The sequence below is a fragment of the Tamandua tetradactyla genome, chromosome 16, assembly GCF_023851605.1.
Source record: "Tamandua tetradactyla isolate mTamTet1 chromosome 16, mTamTet1.pri, whole genome shotgun sequence".
NCBI lineage: Eukaryota > Metazoa > Chordata > Mammalia > Pilosa > Myrmecophagidae > Tamandua > Tamandua tetradactyla.
This window is the reverse complement of record NC_135342.1, coordinates 18,080,847-18,104,598: the sequence shown is the minus strand read 5'-3', so window position 1 is coordinate 18,104,598 and position 23,752 is coordinate 18,080,847. Positions and strand designations below refer to the sequence as shown.

Below are 23,752 nucleotides of genomic sequence, written 5' to 3'. Positions count from 1 at the left end.
CTCAGCTGTGCTTCCTTCATGTTAGTCATTCCTGGGAGAGCCCTCCTAGGCAGGGGCAAAATGGCTGTGTGTGGCTCTAGGTGTATGACCTTCCAGTTTGGCATCTCCCCCATCCCCAAAGAGACCCTCTCTTAGCTTCTCTTACCCAGTATTTTATTTTTCCTTTTTTTAAAAATTATAAACAAAGAACAAAATACATTCTTTTTAAAAAATATATATATTTTTATTATAAACAATGAACTGACATGCCAACATTCTTGACATACACTCAGTCTTGACATATGAACATTCTTAGCATGTTTACAATCATTGGTTCACAATATCATCACACAGTTGTGCATTCATCCCCATGATCATTTTTTTGAACAGTTGCATCTCTCTAGCGAAAGAAAGGAAAAAGAAAAAACTCATGTAGGCCATACCCCCTACCCCTCCCTTTCATTGACTGCTAGTATTTCAATCTACTCACTTTATTTTTAACCTTTTTGTTCCCCCTATTATTTGTTTATTTCTTATCCATATTTTTGGCTCATCTGTCCATACCATAAATACACAGTCACATTGTGAAAACTGTATCATTATACAATCACCTTCAAGAAACATGGCTAATGGAACACAAATCTACAGTTTCAGGCACCTCCCTATAGCCACTCAACTAAAAAAAGGATATCTATATAATGCATTAAGAATAACCTTGAGGATAACCTCTGGACTCTGAAATCTCCCAGCAACTAACACTTTATTTTGTCTCATTTCTCTCTTCCCTGTTTTAGTTGAGAAGGTTTTTTCAATCCCTTGATGCTGAGTCCCAGCTCACTCTAGGATTTCTATCCCACTTTGCCAGGGAAGTTTACACCCCTGGGAGTCATATCCCACGTAGAGAGGCAGAGGGCAGTGAGTTCGCTTGCCGTGTTTCTTGCCCAGTATTTTTGCTTAGAGTCTCATGGCTGTCTTTCATTGGCCTGGTTGGGGTCATGTGCTCCTCTCTGACCAATCAGCTTTTGCCAGAGGGTAGGTATGATCTGATTGGCCAGGTCTGGGATATGTGATTACAGCTGAGTGAGGGAGCCAGCTCCGTGCTCCCCAATCCCCAGTACGCAAGTGGGGACTGGTCCCTCTAGGAAGGGTCAGGATGTTGCAAACTGAAGAAGGACTGGGGCTGCTGGAGGGGCAGAAGAGCAGGTGTCCACTGTAGGGTTCAGGCCTTAGCCTTCCCCCAGGAACCTTCTCTGACCCTTGATCCCGTAAACTCTCCTCGAGGTCTGAGGGTCTCCCTCTTGTCCATCAACCCCTCCCCACCTGCCTCATCTTTCTCCAACTGGTCCATCAGCTCCAGGAGAGCCAAGGGCTCTGCCTTCTCCACTCCCTACATCCCCTCAACCCAGGATGGCCACCCACTGGGGGCGGAGAAAGGATCTGAAGGCGGGTTGCTCAGTTTCTCTTATATGCCTCTTCCTCTTGTTTCTTTCCAGAGTCCACAAACACGTCGGAGCTGCGGATTTGCCGAATCAACAAGGAGAGCGGGCCGTGCACAGGCGGCGAGGAGCTCTACCTGCTATGCGACAAGGTGCAGAAAGGTGAGGGCCTGGGGTGGTGAGCCCGGGCAGAGTGGGGTCTGGCGGCTGGGGCGGGTGGCTGGGGAGCCTATGAGAAAGACAGCTGACAAACCAGGGGTGGCAGAGGAGATGGAAACAGAACTCTGGCTTTGGTGTCAGCCATAGCCGATTGGTTTGTTCACTCATTTGCTGGCTTACTCATCCCTATACAGATATTCTTGTGGTAAACACTAAGCAATCCAGGTGATCGCAGAATTCATGGTTTAGGAGACTTGATGTAAATTTCAGAATTGCATAAATAAGTATGAAAAGACCTACAGAAGAAGAAAGAGGAGGAAGGGGAGAAGGGGGAAGTAACTCCTTCATTGTGCTGCTCAAATATCCCTTCCTCAAATAAGCTTTAAAATAAAGACCCTCTCACTTTGGTGTGTTCAGGGCAGGGGTGCGAGCAGGATGAGCTTCCCTTTACTATCTATATCCTTTTTGCATCCTTGCATGTTCTGTCATGTGAGTGAGTATATTGCAAATCACATCAGCAATGACAATAGAAAGCTCACATTTATCTCCCTCTGACTCTCTACTGGGCTCTGTTATAAGCCCTTTGCATGCAGCATTTATCAGAATCACCTAACAGTTCTAGGAGGCAGATCGCATTGTCATCCCCATTTTAACAATGAGGAAACCAAGGCACAGAAAGGTTAAGTAACTTGTTCAGGGTCACACAGGTCATCACATAGAGACAGGATCTGAACCGAGGCAGTCTGTACTCTTTAACCATTTCTCCTGGGGGGGAAATATAGAAAATAAAAGAAGAGACTTGAAAAAAAAAATTACACAGGGATGGTGAACAAGTCGTGTTTGTGTTCAGCCCTGATGTTATTTTTTTTCAACTGAGGGGAAAAGGCAAGTTGGGAAAACCATCTTGGGACACCATTGGAAAGAAGCCACTTTCCTGAGCTGTGTTTGATGATGGTGGTGATAATAACAGTAATAGTAATGGCAGGTTTGCTCATGGAGGATCACCTGGATTAACTCCTGTAATCCCCACACCTAGTCTCCATGTAGAAAAACTCGTGTGTGTCGAAAGCTGAGACTCCAGTTACTGACGATGGCCGTCTCCTCCCCACGGGACTCCTGGCCCTCATTCCGCTTGCCCTGCATTCTGTTCCCCACGCGACAGAAGGGTGGTGCTTTAGGTATTCAAGCCTTGTAGACTGCATACCCATTCTGTGCCAGACCCTGCTCTAGGCACTGGGGACCCGGCAGTGAACAGGACAAAGCCCCCACTCAAGGGCTCACTTTCTATTGGGGGAGACCAACGGTGAACAGGCAGCTCAGGTAAGGCACATGGCATGTCCCATGGTAAGTGGTAAGGAGGAAAATAAAACTGAGAAAGGGAATGGAGAGGAATGGCTGGGGGAGCTGCATGGATGTAGGGAACACAGTGTAACCTCTAGAGGTCAGGGAGGCCCCCTCTCAAGAGATAACCCTGGAGCAGAGACCTGAAGGTCTGAGTAGTTCTCTGGGGGAGAGTGTTCCATGCAGAGGGAGCAGCAGGTGCGAAAACTGCGTGGCAGGAGCACATCTGGTTGTTGCAGGAACAGTGGGGCCAATGGGGCAGGAGGGCACCAAGAGGGGAGGAGAGTGGGAGAACTTGTCAGAGCTCCAGGGACACTCTCAGACAATTTCTCAGGTTGTTTGATTAGAGAGTTAGGGTCTGTCTCCCCAGGGGTCTGCGAGCATTTCCAGGTCATGGCCCAAGGCTATGTCCCTAGCATTGCCCAGTCCTGGGGCCAGGTACACATGAAGTTGTCAGAAACACTTTTATTATTTTTTTTTACTATTTCTTCTCCTCCTCCTCCTCTTCTTTTTTGCTATAAGGATCACCTTTTTAAAAAAAACAGTTTAACTATTTCGAAGTGTACAATTCAGTGGCATTTAGTACATTCATAGTGTTTTGCAGCTATCACTATTATCAAGTTTTAGAACGTTTTCATCACCCTGGAAGGAAATTCCATACCCATTAGTGGTTGCTCTCCATTACCATCTCTCCCCAGCCACTGGCAGCCATGTTCTAGACTTTTCATATAAATGAAATCACACACTATGTGGTCTTTTGTGACTGGCTTCTTCTGCTTAGCATAATGTTTTCAGGGGTCATCCGTATTGTAGTATGTATCAACACTTCTTTCCTTTTCATGGCTGAATAATATTCCATTGCACGGAAAGACCACGTTTTGTTTATCCATTCGTCTATTGGTGGACATTTGGGTTGTTTCCACCTTTTGGCTAATGTGAATAATGCTGCTATGAACAGTTGCATACCAGTTTTTCTTTTTGAGCATCTGTTTTCAGTTATTTTAGGTGTGTACCCAGAAGTGGGAGGTTTCCATAACATTTTGAATGAATGAATGAATGAGGAAATGGTCCCCAGCTCTGTGCTGTACTGTGCTGGGGATACATCTAATACCCTGTCAATCTAGTGGGAGGAAGGGGAAGAGCTGAAAATCACAAATGTGGGTACTGCTGAGAGGGAAGACAGAATACTGATATTGACCAACAGGAAGTCCAGATGTGATCCGGGGCATCTGGGAAGGCTTCCCAGAGGAGGTAACATTTGAGCTGCAATCTTAGAAATGCCAAGGAGGTTGGCTGGGACCTGGGAGGTAAGGCTAGGGCAGGGAAACAGATCCAGGTGTGAGTGAATGACTAAAATGTTCCATCGTTCATTTACTGTCTCATCTTTGGCAGGTGACTTCACTAATCTGAGCTCAATTTTCTCATCCCTAAATGGGGCTATTATTAGAATGAGAAGAAATCCCAACTGCTAGGAACTAAACTAGAAAGAGTTAGCATTGTCTGAGAGCTTTCTATGTGCCAGAGCTGGAGCTTCCACTTCGCATAATGTTAGTAGGAACAATATATTTAACATGGACTGAGCACCTGTTATTTACTAAGCTCTCTTCTAAACCTTTTACTCATTGAATGCTCTTAGCAACCTTGTGAAGAAGTAGTGTAATCCTTCTGTTAAGATAAAGAAACTGGGTCCAGAGATCTCAGGTAACTCCTCCAAGTCCTAGCAGAGCTAGTGAGTAAGAACACTAGTTTTCCTGGACTCTCATTCTGGCTCTCTTGCTTCCTGGCTTTGTGACCTTGGATGAGTGACTTCACCTCTTTGTGCCCCAATTTTCTTATTTAAAAAATGAGGCACTTGGTATTTTCTTCATAGGGCTGTTGTGAGGCTTCAGGGCAATCCAGATGTGCCCAAAACGTGTAAAACCTCAGTACATTGAAATGAGTGTGATGAGAGGCAATTAAGACAAGAAAAGTAAAATCTGGATCTGGATTCCTCTGCTCCCTGCTGTGTGACCTGGGATACGCCTTTTAGCCTTTCAGAACCTTGGTTTCCCCATCTTTAAAGTGGGTGGGGACAACCAAAGCTATAAGCTGAGCCCCCAGTCTTGGGATTTGTTCATATGAAACAACCTCACAAAGGATAGGTCAAACCTACTTAAAATTAGGCCGAAGAGTCACCCCCAAGAGAACCTCTTTTGTTGCTCAGATGTGGCCTCTCTTTCCAGCCAACACAACAAGCAAACTCACTACCCTCTCCCTGTCTACGTGGGACATTACTCCCAGGGGTGTGGACCTTCCTGGCAATGTGGGACAGAAATCCTAGAATGAGCTGAGACTCAACATCAAGGGATTGAGAAAACCTTCTCGACCGAAAGGGGGAAGAGTGAAATGAGACAAAATAAAGTGTCAATGGCTGAGAGATTCCAAACAGAGTCGAGAGGTTATCCTGGTGGTTATTTTTACGCATTAAATAGATATCACCTTGTTAGTCAAGATGTAGTGGAGAGACTGGAGGAACTGCCTGAAAATGTAGAGCTGTGTTCCAGTAGCCATGTTTCTTGATGATGATTGAACAATGATATAGCTTTCACAGTGTGACTGTGTGATTGTGAAAACTTTGTGTCTGATGCTCCTTTTGTCTACCTTATCAACAGACGAGTAAAAAACATATGGAATAAAAATAAATAATAGGGGGGGAAAGATCTCAGATTTCATATTACAACTAATCTTTAAGAAATACTGCTTGTTGGCACAATATCACAGAAAAATATCCACAGTTATCTAAAAAGGCTATTAAAATGCTCCTCCCTTTTCCAACTACATATCTCTATAAGGCATTTTTTACACATTCTTCAGCCAAAACATACAACAGATTGAAAGCCAAAGCAGGGAGGAGAACCAAGCTGTTTTTTATTACTGTAGGCATTGAAGAGATTTGCAGAAACATGAAACAGTGCCCCCCTTCTGATTAACTTTTTGTTTTTGAGAACATAGTTATTTTCAAAATATGTTATTTATACTAACATGCAATGAGTTTAGTGTTTTGAAGTGAATAAATAAATATTTTTAAATGCCAATAAATAAATAAATAAATAAAGTGGGTGGGCAGGAAGAGAATTAACATAACCAGCCTGACTGCTGTCCTTTGAAGGGTCTGCTTGCAAGGTTGACTTTTGGTTCGCATCTGGGAACTTGAATTTTGGGAGGGTTCCCCCCATTCCCTAACTGATAAGAGTGGTTTACTGTGCCTAACTCAGCAAACAAGGGGGTTTATGCTGAACACTTACTTTCCTTCTGGGAGTCAGTGTTGGTACAGGCTAGACAGGGGTGCCTACATGACCAGCCCCCAATAAAAACCCTGAGTATGAGGTCTCTAACAAGCTTCCCCAGTAAACAACATTTCACGTGTTGTCACAACTTATTGCTGGGGGAATTGAGTGTATTCTATGTGATTCCATGGGGAGAGAACTCCAGGAAGCTCGTTCCTGGTTTCCTCTGGCCTTTGTCCCTGCATCTTTTCCCTTTGCTGATTATGCTTGATGTCTCTTCACTATAACAAATCATAGCCATGTGGATGACTATATGCTGAGCCCTGGGAGTCCCCTTAGCAAATCTGCAAACCTCAGTGTGGTCTGGGGGACCCTGACATAGTGGGGACATCAATTCTACCCACCTGTTAGGGTGGTAGGGATTAAATAAGATTTTATGTATATATGATTATACTTATTCTTAAGAGTTGCAATTTCATATTGATTCTGGGGGAGTCTGAGTTGGTTGGGGGGCAGGCTGGCCAGCTCTCCTGGCTCAGCAGATGCCTTCCACCTTCCCACCAGAGGACATATCTGTGGTGTTCAGCACGGCCTCCTGGGAAGGCCGGGCCGACTTCTCCCAGGCTGATGTGCACCGCCAGATTGCCATCGTGTTCAAGACCCCACCCTACGAGGACCTGGAGATCATTGAGCCCGTGACAGTCAACGTCTTCCTGCAGCGGCTCACCGATGGGGTCTGCAGTGAGCCACTGCCCTTCACGTACCTGCCTCGGGACCATGGTAACCATGGCCACCAGGGCCACTCCCGCCCCTGAGACTCAGGCCTTGGCTTTGCTTGAGGTGACCTGGAGGGGCAAGGGGTGAGGGGCTGAAGTTGAACACAGGCTTGGAGCCAGATAGACTGAAGTTCAAATCCCAGTTCTGCCACTTGCTGGCTATGTTGCTTTTCTCTCTCCGAGCCTGAGTTTCCTCCTGTGCACAATGAGAATGATGACAGTGCCTGTTTCATGTATTTTGCAAGAATCCAGCCATTTATTCCCTCTGCACACCTGCTCATGCCTGACACTGCTCCTGGGGTTCACAGTCCAGTGGGGAAGGCAGACTAGTCCCCACACGAAGAGGACCCATAGTGGGTAGGGCTGGGACATGGAGGAGCTCAGGGGACTAGGGGAACCTAGAGAGGGCACCTGTCCCAGGCTTATGGGTCAGGTAGGGCTTCCTGGAAGAGGGAAAACAGCTGAGAGCGGTGGCCGGGAAGAGGAGTCAGCAGTTCTCCAGGAAAGTGGTAGGAGTTGTGGAGGAGTATTTTAAGCAGCTAGAACAGCAAGTGTTCCAGGAACAACAGAGAGGCAAGTGTGGCTGGAATACAGAAGACTAGCAGGAGAGGGGTAGGGGCGAGGTAAGGAGGGTGGCAGATTCTTTAGGGTTTCATGGGTCTTACAAGTGAATTTGGGTTTTATTCTGACTAAGATATGGGTGTCTATTGACTTGGTTGGCCAAGAACCAGAACAGTTCAACAATTTCCTAACTGGTCTCTATAATCCAAATTATTAATGAATTATTACTGTTATTTCCTGCACAGACAGCTATGGTGTGGACAAGAAGCGGAAACGGGGAATGCCGGATGTCCTTGGGGAACTGAACAGTTCTGGTGTGTCCCCTCTACCCCCTTCCACACTCATTCCCAGGTCCCTGGCCCCTGCCTCCCTTCCCTGCCCTGTCCCAGGCTGGGGGGCGGGGGGGCTGTTGGTTTGAAGGGTCCTCATTTTTGCCTTCCATCAGATCCCCATGGCATCGAGAGCAAACGGCGAAAGAAAAAGCCAGCCTTCCTGGACCATTTCTTGCCAAGCCACAGCTCAGGTGGGTCCTGGCTCCCTGTTAGTACACCCCCTCCTTGGATGGGATGGGCCAAGGCTGAACCAGAACCAGAACCCTGCTTTTCTGGCCTGCAACTCGCCACTTAGCCGGCAACATCAAGTAGAAAGAATGAGGTCTCTGGAGATAGTACAGAGGCTCTGATCTAGGCTGGGCCATTTTTTTACTGTGTGACCTTCATTCATCAAGTCATTCCACCTCTCAGAGTCTCCAGGGCTCCTCTGAAAAGACTCACCACATGTCTATCTTATTGGCCTTTTAAAAATTGATTTCTTCCTTTTCATAGACACTATATGACAGGCACAGGGTACTCTGGGTATGTTTACTCATGTAGTTGGCACAGTCACCCAGGAGGCCAGTGCTGTTGTCACCTCTGCTTTACAGGTGAAGAAACTATGGCCCAGAGAGGCAAAGTCTCTTGTCTGAGGTCATAGAGCTAGTCTGTGGGGCAGCAAGGAGTTGAACTGGTCATTTGTATAGATTATTTATCATTCATGTGAAGCGGGGAGCAGCAGGGAGTTGATGTGGATAAGTGGATGTCAGTGGAGCCTGCCAACCTCGAATTTAGAGCCTATTTCCATTGCATCCCACCCTCTAGGCTATCTTTCCCTGCCTTCACCTCAACCTGCATGTTAGCTTCCAGTTTCCTTGAACCCTAACCCTATCTGGCTGCCATCAGAAGATGCTTACCCATCTGCTGACCACTGGTTCTGAGAACTCTGTCCTCAGTATTCCACCTGCCCTGGGGTACCTGGTTCCCAGCCAGCCACCAACTGCTCAAAGTTTTTCAAACTCTGAACCACTCCAGCCATTCCTACCTGGAAAATTTGGGTACCATGTGTTGTGGGCCCCCTATAACTGTAATTCCCAGTGGCTCTACTTCTAGGAACCCCCCAATAGTAGCCCATTTCACCAACCTCCAATCCCCCAAACCCCTCATTATCTGCCCCACCTGCCATTCATCTATCTCCCCACTCACCACAGCTTCCCACACTTGTCTAAAGCCTCTCCCTCATTTTGGGGCAAAAGTACCCTGGTAGTATAGTATAGTTGTTAGGAGCATGGCTCTAGAGCCACAGTGCCTGGGTTTGAATTCTGAGCCCACAATTTAGCAGCTGTGTGATCTTACAAGCCTCAGCTTATTCATCAGATGGGAACCCTATCTTTTAGGGTCCTTTCTAAATATAGTGAGATCACATGTTTCATAGTTACTTAGCACAGTGCCTAGCACAGTTAGTGCCCAGGAGATGCTAGGAATTTGCCCGAAATCAGGAGTGTCTCCTGTATTTGTTAAGATCATGTTTAACTACATTCACAGAAAACCCAAAATAGCAGGAGCTTAGACAGTATAGAACTTTATTTTTCCTCCACATGAACCTAGTCCAGAGGTTGGTGATCCAGGGATGGTTTGGTGGCTAATCCTCATCACTGGATCAGCGAGGCAAGCTTCTGCCGTCATCAGTTTTCCTCTCATTGTCCAGAATGGCTACTGCATCTCCAGCCATCATATCCACATGCCAGCAACCAGGAAAGAGAATTTGTACATTGGATCCCAGAAATTCCATACAGTATGTCTACTTATATCCCATTGGTCAGAATGCAGTCACATGACCATGTGAAACTGCAAAGGAGGCTGGGAAGTAGAGTCCCAGCAGTCATCTGCCCCCCTAAAATCCAAAAGAAGAAAGGGACAAGGGTTATTGGAAGAGAGCCAGCAATCTCTCCCATCCTTTTTATTCACACCTTCATTTATTGTCCATTTATGAAATATTTATAGAACTATATGCCAGGCTCTGTTCTAGTTGCTGGAGTCACATCTGAGTGCTTAAAGGACAAAAATCTCTGCCCTCATAGGGAAGGAGAGGTGGACAATAAATGAGAAAAATGAATGAGTTATATAATATATTAGAGGTGGGTGAGGAGTTCTACAGAATGAAGGTTCACTTTTAAATAGGAGATCAGGGAGATTAAAATAATTACAAACAATTCCAGGCCCTCATTAATTAATTTCTTAAGCAGTGACTAGAAACTTCCGGGATACCAAGCTTCAGAGATAGTTGTGAAGTTGACCACAATATCTTCATTTACATTCTGATATAAGTGTAATCAGATAGTGCCCCTGCTGATGAGTTTGGCTTGTCTCAAAAAGAGTTCTCTCATAATGACACACAATATTTTACCTTCCAATTTTGGGACTGATGACTTCCCAACTTACGTCTGCCATGATGTGGAGATTTCACTTTTTGGATTGTCTATCTAGCAGCCCATGCCCACTCACAGTTTGGAACCTTCTTCCTCTGCATTCTTGGTGAGAACTTTCCCCAACCCTGCAGGAGCGTGGTTTCAATCCTGGTTCCAAACTTGCCAGCTGCGTGTGACTACTTGTTAATTGGCCTTAATGCCTCTGCTTGTTTATCAAATAAGCACGATGACAGATTCTCGAAGGTTCTCTTTAGGATTAAAGGAGACCACAGTGATTATAGTTAAGGTATTTAGCACGGTGCCTCCAAGGTAAGGCCTGGCCAGACTCTGCCCTGAAGCCCACCTCCCCCCCCCCCCCCCCGCACCCCCTTTCTCCCCTCAGGTCCTTTCCTGCCACCATCAGCCCTACTGCCAGACACAGACTTCTTCGCCGGCCACGTGTCCCTGCCCGGCCTGGAACCACCGGGCGGCCCGGACCTCCTGGATGAAGGTTTTGCCTATGACGCCACGGCCCCCACGCTATTCACCATGCTGGACCTGCTGCCCCCCGCGCCGCCACACGCCAGCGCTGTCGCTGGTAGCGGGGGTGCAGGGGCCGTGGTCGGGGAGCCCTCCGGTCCCGAACCACTGACACTGGACTCGTACCAGACCCCGGGCCCTGTGGACGGGGGTACCGCCAGCCTCGTGGGCAGCAACATGTTCCCCAATCAGTACCGCGAGGCGGCTTTTGGGGGCGGTCTCCTGTCCCCGGGGCCTGAGGCCACGTAGCCCTCGGGGGTCGGAAGAGGGGCGCTGGGTGGGGAAGGGAGGTGGAGGGGGCCCTGTGAGCCCAACCAGGATGTCCAGTTCGCCCCGGTCGGCCTTCCAACCCCCTCGTCCTTCTGAATCGGACATGTTTGGCGCTGCCCAGAAGCTCCGTAGCACGCGGGTCTTGAGCCCATTTTACAAATGAGAAAACTGAGTCCGGAGAGGAGAGGGTACTTGGCTCCCATCCACTGGCTTGTTAAGAGCTGCCACGTAGCCCACAAGTTGGGGGTCGCCTTCTCCAGCCGGATTCTGAAGAGAGTGTACATATGGGAGAAAGGGACAGAACCCCGCTCCCCCTCCCCAGGCCTGGAAGTAGGGGATAGGTTGTTTGTTCAAGCTTTCCCAATAAAGATGAATTTTTGAGCGTTGGTGGGGGTCTCGTCTCTTCTTGGCTTGGAAAACACAGCCCCGGCACGCGGCAATGCTACGCTCCCCGTCCCACCCTCCCTCTGGGCCCCGCCCTCCCCCTAGACCCCGCCCCTCTCGTCGGCGGAAGCGTGCCCCGCCACACTCGGTCTTCGTCCCCTCCGCGCGGCCTCCCATTTCCGCTTCCGGTGCGGCCGCGCGCGAGCGCAGCGGTGGGAGGCGGCGACGAGCCGGTGAGTGCAGGCCGCTGGCCCCGACCCCTTGGCTTTCTCGCGAGTGTCAAACCATCTTGGCCTTTGCGTCGGCTTCTTCCCTGGCCGCTGAGGGCCTCTGGTGGGCGCCATCCCCGAGGGCTATCCGTCTTGTACCCCCTCCGGCCGGATGGCCACAGGCCGCTCCCCTGCCCCCGCAGTGGGCCCAAACTGGGTGGCGATGCGCCTAGTCCTCCCCTCCTCCGCTTGTCATAGGCTGCTCCTCTTTGTCAAAAAAATCTCAGTTCAAATCCTAAGGCCTTAACCCGGTCAACAAGCGCTGTCTAACAGGCTCCGCCCCTGTCTGCAAGCCCTGCCCCGAATTCAGCCCTTCCCCTTCCGTCACCCCTTTCCAACTCCCTCAGGCTGTACTCCCTTTTACCTGGATTCCCCACTCCCCCAATTCAGATTCCTTTAGACTTCATTCCTTCCCGGTCTATTCTGTCCTTAATAGCACTCCTCCATGTTCCCCCTTCTCCCCCAAGCGTCATCTTCCATCCACGCCCTTCACCTGCCCTCCACTCCCACCTCCGCAGCACTGCTCCCTAAAGTCATCTCCAGGCCCTCCACCCGCCTTGATCGTCATCTTCCTACAACCTAAACCCACCCCCACAGATGAACCCTGGTGACGTACTGTTTTGGCTCTTCCCCTTCCCCTGAGCTCCAGCCCCAGCTGTTCAGGCCCTTCCTCCAGACCTTGATTTACATGATCTTCCCATTCCAAAACCTTTCAGCACTGACCCCAGCGTGTTGAAACCAGGACTCCCCTTTCCCGGGAATGCTCACTCCAGAATCACCCGAGGACTTTTCAGAATGTCCAAGTTACTGAATCAGGTTGTGAGGGATACACCTGAACGTCTCTTTCAGCCTTCTCAGGTGATTTTGGTGCAGTTCTACAGTCTCACTTCTTGAAATTGGGAGATGGGGTGTTTAGAGTCAGCTCTGTCACCATCACTTGTTAGGTGACATTGAATCTGTTCATATGTTTTTTATGGCCCATCTGACACTCCTGGTCCCCTCACACCCAGGTTGAGGCTCTAGGCTTGGCCTCACCACGATGTGGCACGAGGCTCGGAAGCATGAGCGGAAGCTTCGCGGCATGATGGTGGACTACAAGAAGCGGGCAGAGCGGAGGCGGGAGTACTATGAAAAGATTGTGAGTAGCCAACCTTTAGTCTTGAGGGGGCTCAGGACAGGATCTCCGGGAGAGTAGAGTCCTCCCTGGTCACTGGTAAATTTTGGCCTTAGAAGAGCCCTGTTTCCTCATATGGGTATTCATTAATTAATCATTTCTTGATTAGTTTCAATTTGCATTCATAATAGTTGTTAAAAACGTAGGGTGGGGACTCAGGTGGTAGAATGCTCACCTTCCATGCGGGAGACCTAGATTCAATTTCTGGACCATGCACGCAAAAAAAAAAAAAGCATCTCAGGGTTTTGTTTGGTATAACATCTTGTGTTGTATAGTGTGACCTCAGAGTACAATGCTGGTGTTAGCAGAAAGGAGGAAAGTTGTAACAACTCAGAGAGTAGTCCAAGATGTCAGACAGATCACCTCCAGAATGTTGCCTGTATTCCCAGTGCCTGGAAGAGCACAGCCATTCTTGGAGTTTGGCTTGGCATGTGGTAGGAGCAGTATCAATATTCATGAACTGAAATCTGACCTTGCTGTTGCTTCACTTGCTTTTGGAGAGAAGACTAAACTCTATCCCATAGCCTAATAGGCTCTCATGGTCTAGCCTCTGCCAGCCTTAAAGCTTCATCCATGTATAGCTCTTTACTACCACGTGGCTTTGTGCTTGTAATGCTTCCCCCTTGCTTATTTAACTTCTGCTTCCTCTTGAGACCCCAGCTTTAAAAGGCATTTGGTTGACTAGCTTCAGTTATCCTGTTAGCTGGTCTCCCAGTCATGAGTTTGATATAGACATTCCCATTTGCTCCTAAAGAACTTCATTATTTTCCCATCCTCCTCCCTGATCTCCCAGCCTCCATTCCTGCCCCCACCCCACCCCACCCCACCCCACCCTGGGCTCAGAACTCCTCCAGAGCTCCCTAACACACTTGGGAGAAAGTCCAAGCTCCTTACCACACTCACAGGTCTGGCCTTTACCCCTCCTCCAGATGCACACTGCCCTGCTCTCTACCTTGTTCCTTTCCTCAAGCCATGCTGGTTTTACTATTCGTCCATTGACCCAGGTGACCTCTAGCCACACCTGGCTGTTTCTACACCCGGTTAACTCTTGTTCATCTGTCAGATCGCAGTCTTCTGAGAAACCTTCCCTTGTCTTCCACAATGAACAGGTGCCCCCAGTAAATGCTGTCATCATGCCCTGTCTTTCCTCTCTGTAGAACTTAGCGCATTTGGTGTTTTACTCCCAGCTCAGTGAGATTTGGGAGAACTAGTGTCTGGCCTAACAAATACAATTTGAAAGAATAAATGAAAAAAACAGTTTAACAGTAGCAGCTACCATTCATCAGTCCTGCTCAGGCACCAGGCTATGTGAGAAGAGCTGTAAGTGCCTGATTTCTTTGGACCACAGTGACCCATGAGACAGGCTGCTAGTACCCCCACTCTGCAGAGTAAGGGAGGCTGTGAGAGCACCTCACTTACTTTTTGTCATCCAGAAAGTACCCACAAGGCTGGAGGGAGAGTCTGTCCCTCTGGCATCAGCATAACTATAATTTGACCATGAGACTAGGGACGGGTTTGCATTGGTTGAGGGCCTGACAATGGGCCAGGAACAGAGTGAAGGCTCAGGAATGAATAGCTGCTGTTTATTGAGGGCCTTTGGGGTGGGTATTGATATTTGAGTTAAAGGTGATGCTGGTAATAGCAGCTAACGCTATTAAGCGTTTATGTTGTATTACCCATTGTGCTAAGCACTTGACGTACATTTCTACTTCATCAATTCCTTACCACAGCCTAGGAAGTTGTTCCTATTATCTCCATTTATACACGAACAGACTGAGGTTCAGAGTTACTGCCTGCAGTCAAATAGTGAGAGGACAGGGCTGACATTCTAATCTAGACTCTCTGACCCTTATCTGCTCTTAGCACTTCACTTTGTTCTTTTGCAGAATTAAAGGTACAGAAAGGTGAATCAACTTGCCCAAGTTGACACAGCCAGGAGGCCAAATACCATATGAATAGCTATTTAAAGTTTGGAGTTATTGGACTCTGGGTTAAACTCCAGCTATTCGACTTGCATATTATGTGACCTTAGGTGTGTGACTATCTCCCTGAGCTTAGTTTCTTCTGTGTGTGAAATGATGTATGATTTAAAATTAGGTTTGGCTCTAACAGAGACCTAATATATCAGTTGCTTAAATAAGATAATGTTTATTTATTTTTCACGTAAGAGTCCAGAGGCAGGCAGTTTTGCTGAAGAGATTTAAAATGTCTCTGTTCCATCCAGCAGGGAGGAGAAAGGAAGGGAAATAGGGCAAAGTTGCTCATGCCAGTTGTTGGCAGTTTCTAGATGTTTTCACGTGACATTTTCACTCATATCCCCCTGGCCAGAAAGTAGTCACATGATCACCCACAGCTGCAAGGAAGGCTAAGAGTGACCTTGTGTTCTGGTATATTAGTAGTTCTATAACTTTTGAAGAAAGGGGCATGGGTGTTGAGTGGCAGTTTGTGGTCTGCTGCAAATGGTATACTTCCATCACAAGCTTGTTTTAGGATATGGTGAGATTGGACACACAGTCCTCTTAGCATAGGCCTGCCCAGGTTAATTGTTGCTCAGTAGATGTTATTTCTCATTGTTATTGACATTTTCATTACTGGACAGAGCAGGGATTTGTACCCAGGTTAATGGGTGGCATGGTGAAACAGTTAGATTTGGGTTGCTCAGAAGGCTTGGGACCCCAGGCCCCCTCCTTGTTAGCAGAGGTGCTTCCTGAGCTTCGTTTTCTTATCCAGACCACAAAGTCCCTCTCCCCAGATAATGGGCAAGAGCTTAAAGAGCAAGTGTCCATGGGTTCTTTGTGGTGCAGGCCTGTACAAGCTGCCTTTGTCCCTGCACAAGAACATGATCAGCATTCATATCCAAGCTGCCAAGCTGTGGAAGGTGCCTGGGCAATGGTCTGAGTAAGCTTTGAGGGGGGGATGGGGCTGCTTGTGTGATTCTCTCCCTCTTATCTGGGAACCAAGAGAGGAGGTTGTGAGGCGAATATTGAAGCCAAGGTGGATTGTGGCAAGATGAATGAGTGCTCTATGGTCTGTTTTCTCTGTTAAAGAAATAGAGGACTATTTTCTCTGTTCCTGTTTTCTTTCCTTGGTCCCTGTTCTCTCTCCCTGTCTCCACACCTAGCTGACCCTGGTTCTGTATCTCCTGTCGTTGTCAACTTTCTTTACAAATCAGTGTCTAGGATAAAGAAACAGAATCCCCTGTTGATGTAGAAGTGGTTTTAGTTCAAGTGTGTCCTCCTCCAGGAAGCCCTCCTTGATCTCTAGGCTGGGTCATGCACCCCTTGGACTCTTCGCATCCCAGCTCTAGGTTGTCACTGTGTGGGGTCTGTGAGTCCCACAAGGGCAGAGCCGGGCTTTTATCAGGGCACAGGGTCTAGCACACAGTAGGTACCAATTTATCAGTTGAGTGTGCATAAGTGAATGACTTTATGAATTCCTCTGACCTCATCTGATCCTGGTATCAGGATAGTCCAGTGGTTAAGAGTAGATTTTGGCCTCAGGCCCATCTGGGTTCACATCCTAGTTCTGCTTATTACTGGTGTGATCTCAGTCAAGTAAACATCACCTCTGAACCCAGTATTTTCATCTGGAATGTGGGGATAATAACCCGTCTCTTCTGTAGCTGGGAAGTTGAAGTAAGAAGACTTAACTCGGCGACTGGCTTTTAGTTAGGGCATAGAAGATAGAAGCTGTTACCTTTTGTCCTTAGTTTTGGGATATGGAAACCGAGGCTAGGAGTCATTTGTTGACTGGACTCAGGGATTTTACCCCCAACCCTATGCTTTTTTTCCTCTTCAAGGCCAATATTGCCTGTAGCTTCCCCTTACCTGCCAAAGTTGGGGCTGCAAACAATGTCCCTCGAGCCTTGGCTGTGAGAACTGGGCATCTGTCCCAGAACAGCCTCGGAAATGGAGTCTTGGACTTGGTCTTGGCCAGGGGTTGTTGTGGGGCTGTGGCACCTGATGTGTGTTGAGGCCAGAGACAAGTGGAGGGAGGCGGGTGTGTTGCAGGATAGAGTGGGATCTAGCCATACCACCACTGCTTGACGGGCAGGCCTGTCCTGCCCTCAGTTTCTTTTTTTAATTTATTAATAAAAAAAAATTTAACAACAAACGAACAAAAACATTCTTAACACATTCTGTTCTACATATATCGTCAGTAATTCACAATATCATCATGTAGTTGCATATTCATCATCATAATCATTTCTTAGAACATTTTTTGCATCAATTCAGAAAAAGAAAAAGACAACAGAAGAAGAAAGAAAACAAAAACAGAAAAAAAAAAGATTATACATACCTACCCCTTACCCTCCCTTTCATTGATCACAAACATTTCAAACTAAATTTATTTTAACATTTGTTCCCCCTATTATTTATTTTTATTCCATATGTTCTACTTGTCTGTTGATAAGGTAGGTAAAAGGAGCATCAGAAACAAAGTTTTCACAATCACACAGTCACATTGTGAAAGCTTTATCATTATACAATCATCTTCAAGAAACATGGCTACTGGAACACAGCTCTACATTTTCAGGCAGTTCCCTCCAGCCTCTCCACTACATCTTGAATAACAAGGTGATATCTTCTTAATGTGTAAGAATAACCTCCAGGATAACCTCTCCACTCTGTTTGGAATCTCTCAGCCTTTGACACTTTGTCTCATTTCACTCTTCTCCCTTTTGGTCAAGAAGGTTTTCTCAATCCCTTGATGTTGAGTCTCAGCTCATTCTAGGGTTTTTCTCAATCCCTTGATGCTGAGTCTCAGCTCATTCCAGGATCTCTGTCTCACATTGCCAGGAAGGTTCACACCCCTGGGAATCATGTACCACACAGAGAGGGGGAGGGTAGTGAGACTGCTCATTGTGTTGGCTGGAGAGAGAGGCCACATCTGAGCAACAAAAGAGACTCTCTTGGGGGTGACCCTTAGGCCTAAATTTTAAGTAGACTTGACCAATCCTTAGTGGGGTTAAGTTTCATATGAACAAACCCCAAGACTGGGGGCTCAGCCTATAGCTTTGGTCGTCCACACTGCTTGTGAGAATATCAAGAATTCAACTTGGGGAAGTTGAATTTCGCCCATTCTCACCATTCCTTGAAGGGGACTTTGCAAATACTTTTCCACTCACTGATCAAATTACTCTGGAATTCATCGGGGCATCACTCTGGAAAAACCAACAAAATCTCATGTCCTACCCAAGGTTCCAAGTACTTATGGTATTCAATCAAGCTATCTACATAAGTTATATTAGGAAATGCACTAGTCAAACTATAAATTTTGTAACAAATAAACATTTTTTGCTTAAATAAGATGAAATTTTAAAATATTAATTACCATCTATTTTTAGCACCCTGCAGTAATGACATTCCTTTGTTCTTCCTCATGCAAAAACATGTTTAAAATTTGTACATTGTACATTTCACTATTATTATACACTGTAGGCATTCCTAGATTATACCATCTCAATCTTTATCTTCTTTCTTTCTGATTTCATTTATGTCCCCAGCCCTCTGCGCTCTATCATTCTCACATTCAGCTTCATTCAGTGTTTTAACATAATTGTATTACAGTTAGGTAGTATTGTGCTGTCCATTTCTAAGTTTTTATATTCAGTCCTTTTGTACAATCTGTATCCCTTCAGCTCCAGTTACCCAATGTCTTACCCTATTTCTATCTCCTGATGGTCTCTGTTACCAACGAAATATTCCAAGTTTATTCACTAATGTCAGTTCATATCAGTGAGGCCATACAGTATTTGTCCTTTTGTTTTGGTTAATCTCACTCGGCATAATGTCCTCAAGGTCCATCCATGTTGTTGCATACTTCATAACTTTATCCCGTCTTACAGCTGCATAATAGTCCATTGTATGTATATACCACAGTTTGTCTAGCCACTTGTCTGTTGATGAACATTTTGGCTGTTTCCATCTCTTTGCAGTTGTAAATAATGCTGCTATAAATATTGGTGTGCAAATGTCCATTTGTGTCCTTGCCCTCATGTTCTTTGAGTAGATACCTAGCAATGGTATTGCTGGGTCATATGCCAATTCTATATTCAGCTTTTTGAGAAACCGCCAAACTGCCTTCCACAGCGGTTGCACCATTTGACATTCCCACTAACAGTGGATAAGTGTGCCTCCTTCTCCGCATCCTCTCCAGCACTTGTCATTTTCTGTTTTATTGATAATGGCCATTCTGGTGGGTGTGAGGTGATATCTCATTGTGGTTTTGATTTGCATTTCTCTAATGGCCATGGAAGTTGAGCATCTCTTCATGTGCCTTTTGGCCATTTGTATTTCCTCTTCTGAGAAGTGTCTGTTTAAGTCTTTCCCCCATTTTGTAATTGGGTTATCTGTCTTTTTGTTGTTGAGTTGAACAATTTCTTTATAAATTCTGGATACTAGACCTTTATCTGATATGTCGTTTCCAAATATTGTCTCCCATTGTGTAGACTGTCTTTTTACTTCCTTGATGAAGTTCTTTGATGCACAAAAGTGTTTAATTTTGAGGAGTTCCCATTTCTTTCTTTCTTCAGTGCTCTTGCTTTGGGTGTAAGGTCTATAAAACCACCTCCAAGTATAAGATTTATAAGATATTTCCCTACATTTTCTTTTCACAGTTTTATGGTCGTAGATCTAATTTTGATCCATTTTGAGTTAACTTTTGTCTAGGGTGTGAGATATGGGTCCTCTTTCATTCTTTTGCATATGGATATCCAGTTCTGTAGGCACCATTTATTGAAGAGACTGTGGGTTGGCTTGACTGCCTTATCGAAGATCAAATGTCCATAGATGATGTCCCGGCCCACGGGACGATCAACCGAAGCTCGAACTCCTGTGAGGGAAGAATGGCATGGGACAAAGAGACGCGAAGAACGACAGCAAGACAAATATTCTGATCAAGCTGCAAAAGTTTATTGAGGAGGCTGGGTATATATACTCTAGAAGGAGAGGGGGTGGCTAGTAGGGACGGTGGTGATCTGGGATTGGTGGCTGCTGTTGCTAGGGCAGAGGGCAGATGTACGGTTAGTACTTTTGGCGCGAACTTTAGGCACAAACTACTATTACTTCCGTGAAGAAGGCTGATTATAGTTTAGGCTGTTCTTTGTTTCAGCCCTGGCGGGCATGTTGCATGTTTCCGGCATCGCTGAGGGGGATTTTATACATGCTACCTTAATTGTCCCCAACATCTCCTCCCTTTGTTTTTCAAAAGGATGGAGGAAGAATGCTGATCCAAAAGAATGCATTAACCTTTGCTGGGGGAAGTAGAGGCCTCATTCCCCAAGTTGTTTGTGGCTCTGTTTTTCTGGGGAGAGGAATTTTTGCAGAGTGAACCTCTATGCAAGATGAGGCATACTTCTCAAGGAGCTCGAAAATGGCCTTTAATTGTTTTGGCCCTCCTTTGCAGTGCTTTGCCTTGCACCCAGCGGTACCAATCATAGCATAAGCTAGAAGCATACTTTCGAGTTGTATGCTGCTCCCGTAGGAGGGGGGATTCTTACCCGTGAGGGTGGGTAGCAGTCAGATATTCTGGTTTCATACCTTGGTTAGCGAGATGAAGCCGGTGATAATGCACTTGAATGGGCCTGCCTAGGGCGGAATCAATTTGGTCCTTAATTAGCTGTATTATCCTTTTTATGGTCCAAGGTGCAAAAGATATTATAAGGAGTAGGGTTATTAAAGGGCCTAATATAGGGAGGAGGTAAGGGAGGATTCCGTTGAGTCCCCAGGAGGAACCTCCTTGGACTTCCCGCTCCCGCTCACGTTTGGTTTACAATTCCTTCCCTAAGTTTGGTCATTGAATCTTTAATTAAGCCAGAATGGTCAGCATAAAAGCAACATTCCTCACCTAATGCTGCACAAAGCCCTCCTTGTTTAAGGAAGAGCAGGTCTAGCCCTCTTCTATTTTGGAGAACTACTTCTGATAGGGACGTAAGGGACTTTTCAAGGTGGGTGATGGAAGTTTCAATATGGGTTAAGTCCTCGTCTATTGCAGCTCTTAGGCTGGAGAGGCTTTGTCGTTGGAGGGTGATTGAGGCGATACCGGTGCCTAGACCAGCAACACCAGTAGATGGATTCTTAGACTTCAGTCGTCTGTCAGCTTAGCCGTCGTTGAATAGGTTATAGCAGGGCTTGCTGATTTATTAGTAGCTTCAGCTGTGCTGGAGAAAGAAAAAGAGAAAAATGCCTCTTCTCAGGGCAACTTGTTTTGCCCTGGACAGATTGTTATTGTCTATTTGTTTTGTTAATCGCTCTGGCAACCATTTGGCTGAATCGAATTCCCTAGAATATATATACACTGATCCTCTGCCCCATATCAGGACCGGATCAGGTCCTCGCCAAGTGTTATCCAATGGATCTTTCCAGAGGACCGAGGCGAACTGTGTTCAAATAGATCTAAAATAGGCCTGTGGGAGATTGCAAGGTATAGAAAATATTAAAATCAACAGGCTTTTTTAGATCTATTTGAACAAGCTGTCCTTTTTGAATGCATTGTTCAATTAATTGTAACTCTCGTTCAGCTGCAGCTGTTAACTGCCTTTTGCTTAATAAATCAGAATCTCCTTGTAAAATATCAAACAAGTTTTGTAATATATAATTAGGAATCCCTAAAGTGGCAGGTAGCAAAAATGAATGCAGAGTGCCAATAGTGACATGTACCCATAGCAAATGACCAGATTTTTAAAATTGAATTTATTGGATTGATTTAAAAGGAATGCAGGAATGTGGATTCTTTATAATTGGTTGTGCATTTTTGCTAATTTTAAATTTATTGCATGAAGTTTTTATGTTATTTTCTCACAATAGTGGCCAAATTTTGGTTTGCTTACATGACCGGGCCCAGTTGGGTCCTCTGGGAACTGGCTAGGGACCAAGAGGAGCTTCCTGGGACCTAGATATCTGTATTAAAGTACACCTCCTTCTGGGGGGATAGCCAGTCCTCCCAGCTAGAGTGTACATTTTAACTATTTCTTACCAAGGTCATGTGATAGCAACATCAGTTACATGTAATGGCAACATCAGGTGAACAAAAAAGACTCCACAAGTATATTTTTTCCTTGCATTCAACCCTCAAATCTGATCTGCTTCCAATATAAGCCATGGTTATTTTGGGATAAATTTAGTTTATACATACATAGTTTATATAAACACTAGATAAAGCATTAAAGTATTTTTGCTTAAAGGAATTTAGGTATTTAAATGATTTGAATATTATTTAATTAGTAATAGATTCATTTATAGTAATAGTACTTAGATTAATAGAGTAAGCCACCTGGTTTAGGGCAAGAAGCAGTTTTTGCAAGTATGATGATACCCAGGAGAAAATCAGTATTTTTTATACAGATAACAACATGATAAAAGTTAATATAAGTTATTTTGATAAAACACAGACTCTTTGCTTTTTAATTAATTATTTAGAAAAAAAATTTTCTAAAAAAGCCTAAGAGTCCAAGAAAACATTGTCATTTTAGACTCATTAAATCTTTCTTGATTTTAACCAGAATTTCCATTTTTACAAACCCTCACCACTTATTATATTAGTTTAGACTTCATTCCATATTTTTCTCATTTAGTAACAATTACTCATTTTAGGATAAAACTATTCTGTTTTCCTATTAATAAAAATACATCTTTCATATTTTTCATACTTAAATCATTACTTTGAACAAATATTTTACCACATATGTAATTACCATCAAAATTAAATTTGTTAGAATAATGTTAAATACTTAAAATACTTTAGTTAATGTTTCAAATATGCATTAACTATCAATATACAGTTTTCAACAAGAATTTTTAGTTTTAAAGTTCTTAAAATATATTTTTCTTTTCAAACATGAATAGGAGCTAATGGTAGCGCCATAGTCATTCACTGCCTTTTTTAGTTTCTCTAAATATTTGAGACTGAGATTTTTATATTTTGCTGCTGGGGCGGAACTGGTCTCTCCCTGTTCTTTTCCCTGTTCTTCTTTGCTAGGGGGATTAGACTGGTCATCTCCTTCACTATCGCTTTCCGACCCGGAGTGAGTTTGAGATTCAGCAGCAGGGGGTTTGGCTTGACTGCGTGTGATGGGAAAGGTGTATAAACCACTAGGGTGTGCTGGTGAATCGTTTTTGGAAAAAGTTACATCTGCTAGTTCGTGAGTAACTGCGTTAAGTTCCTTGATGAGGCTTAGAGTTTCTCTCCTTTCATGCAAAAGTGCTCTTAACGAGGCGGCAGCGTGTAGCCTAAGGTTTTCTGTTGCTCCTTTTAAATCTGCCTGCAGTGGTTGGGTTATAGCAGGGCAGAAGAAGGGCTTTAATGCAGGGAACTCTTTAGATAAGGGGGCGTATGGCAGGGGCCGAAAGGGGGGAAGGAACTCAACCTCCGAAGGGGGAGGGAGTCCGACTTCCATCTCATCTTTACTGATTAAGATAAGATGAGCTTGCTTGGTTAGGTGGGGTTTTTGCTCTTTCCATGTCCTTGCCTTCGCTTGGGGATTTTTCTGGGGATTTTTCGGGCATATCAATAATAATTGAGCGGCATTCTGATGCAGGGTGGGAGTGCTCTCTCAAAGCTTCTTCCCCTTCTTTACAGAGCTTTTGAATATCTGGGGCTAAAGGATGGACTTTTAGGATTTCCTCAATTAGGTTCCAGTAAGTAAAGGCAGTAACTGGGACCCTTTCAGGACCAAAGGTTCGGTAGTAGTCTTTTAGACAATCCCCGACCCTTAGCCAGCATTGGTGATCTATAGTACCTTCTTGAGGAAACCAAGGGCAAGTTTTTAATACGAAATCAAAAAAGTGGATAAGATCCTTTTTCTTAATTCTGGTTCCTCGCGCCTTGAGTGACTCTTTTATTTGCTTAATATACAATTGGTGTTTGGAAAGTTCTTGT

The 23,752-nt window shown here is 45.4% G+C and overlaps 2 protein-coding genes across 6 annotated transcripts in view; both read left to right on the top strand.

Moving 5' to 3' along the window:
• The window catches only part of RELB (RELB proto-oncogene, NF-kB subunit), a 31,575-nt gene extending 20,142 nt beyond the window's left edge, over positions 1–11,433 (top strand). For all 3 annotated transcript variants that reach the window (XM_077131473.1, XM_077131472.1, XM_077131471.1), the window contains 5 exons: positions 1,473–1,577; positions 6,746–6,961; positions 7,764–7,832; positions 7,964–8,041; positions 10,641–11,433. In XM_077131473.1, coding sequence (XP_076987588.1) covers positions 1,473–1,577; positions 6,746–6,961; positions 7,764–7,832; positions 7,964–8,041; positions 10,641–11,026 — 854 coding nt within the window. In that variant the 3' untranslated portion in view covers positions 11,027–11,433. The remainder of the gene's footprint in view (positions 1–1,472; positions 1,578–6,745; positions 6,962–7,763; positions 7,833–7,963; positions 8,042–10,640) is intronic.
• Positions 11,434–11,575: 142 nt separating this feature from the next.
• The window catches only part of CLASRP (CLK4 associating serine/arginine rich protein), a 50,413-nt gene continuing 38,236 nt past the window's right edge, over positions 11,576–23,752 (top strand). For all 3 annotated transcript variants that reach the window (XR_013163402.1, XR_013163403.1, XM_077131470.1), the window contains exons 1-2: positions 11,576–11,664; positions 12,711–12,838. Coding sequence is in view for 1 of the 3 variants with exons in the window: in XM_077131470.1 (XP_076987585.1) it covers positions 12,740–12,838 (99 nt within the window). In the remaining 2 variants the exon portion in view is untranslated. The remainder of the gene's footprint in view (positions 11,665–12,710; positions 12,839–23,752) is intronic.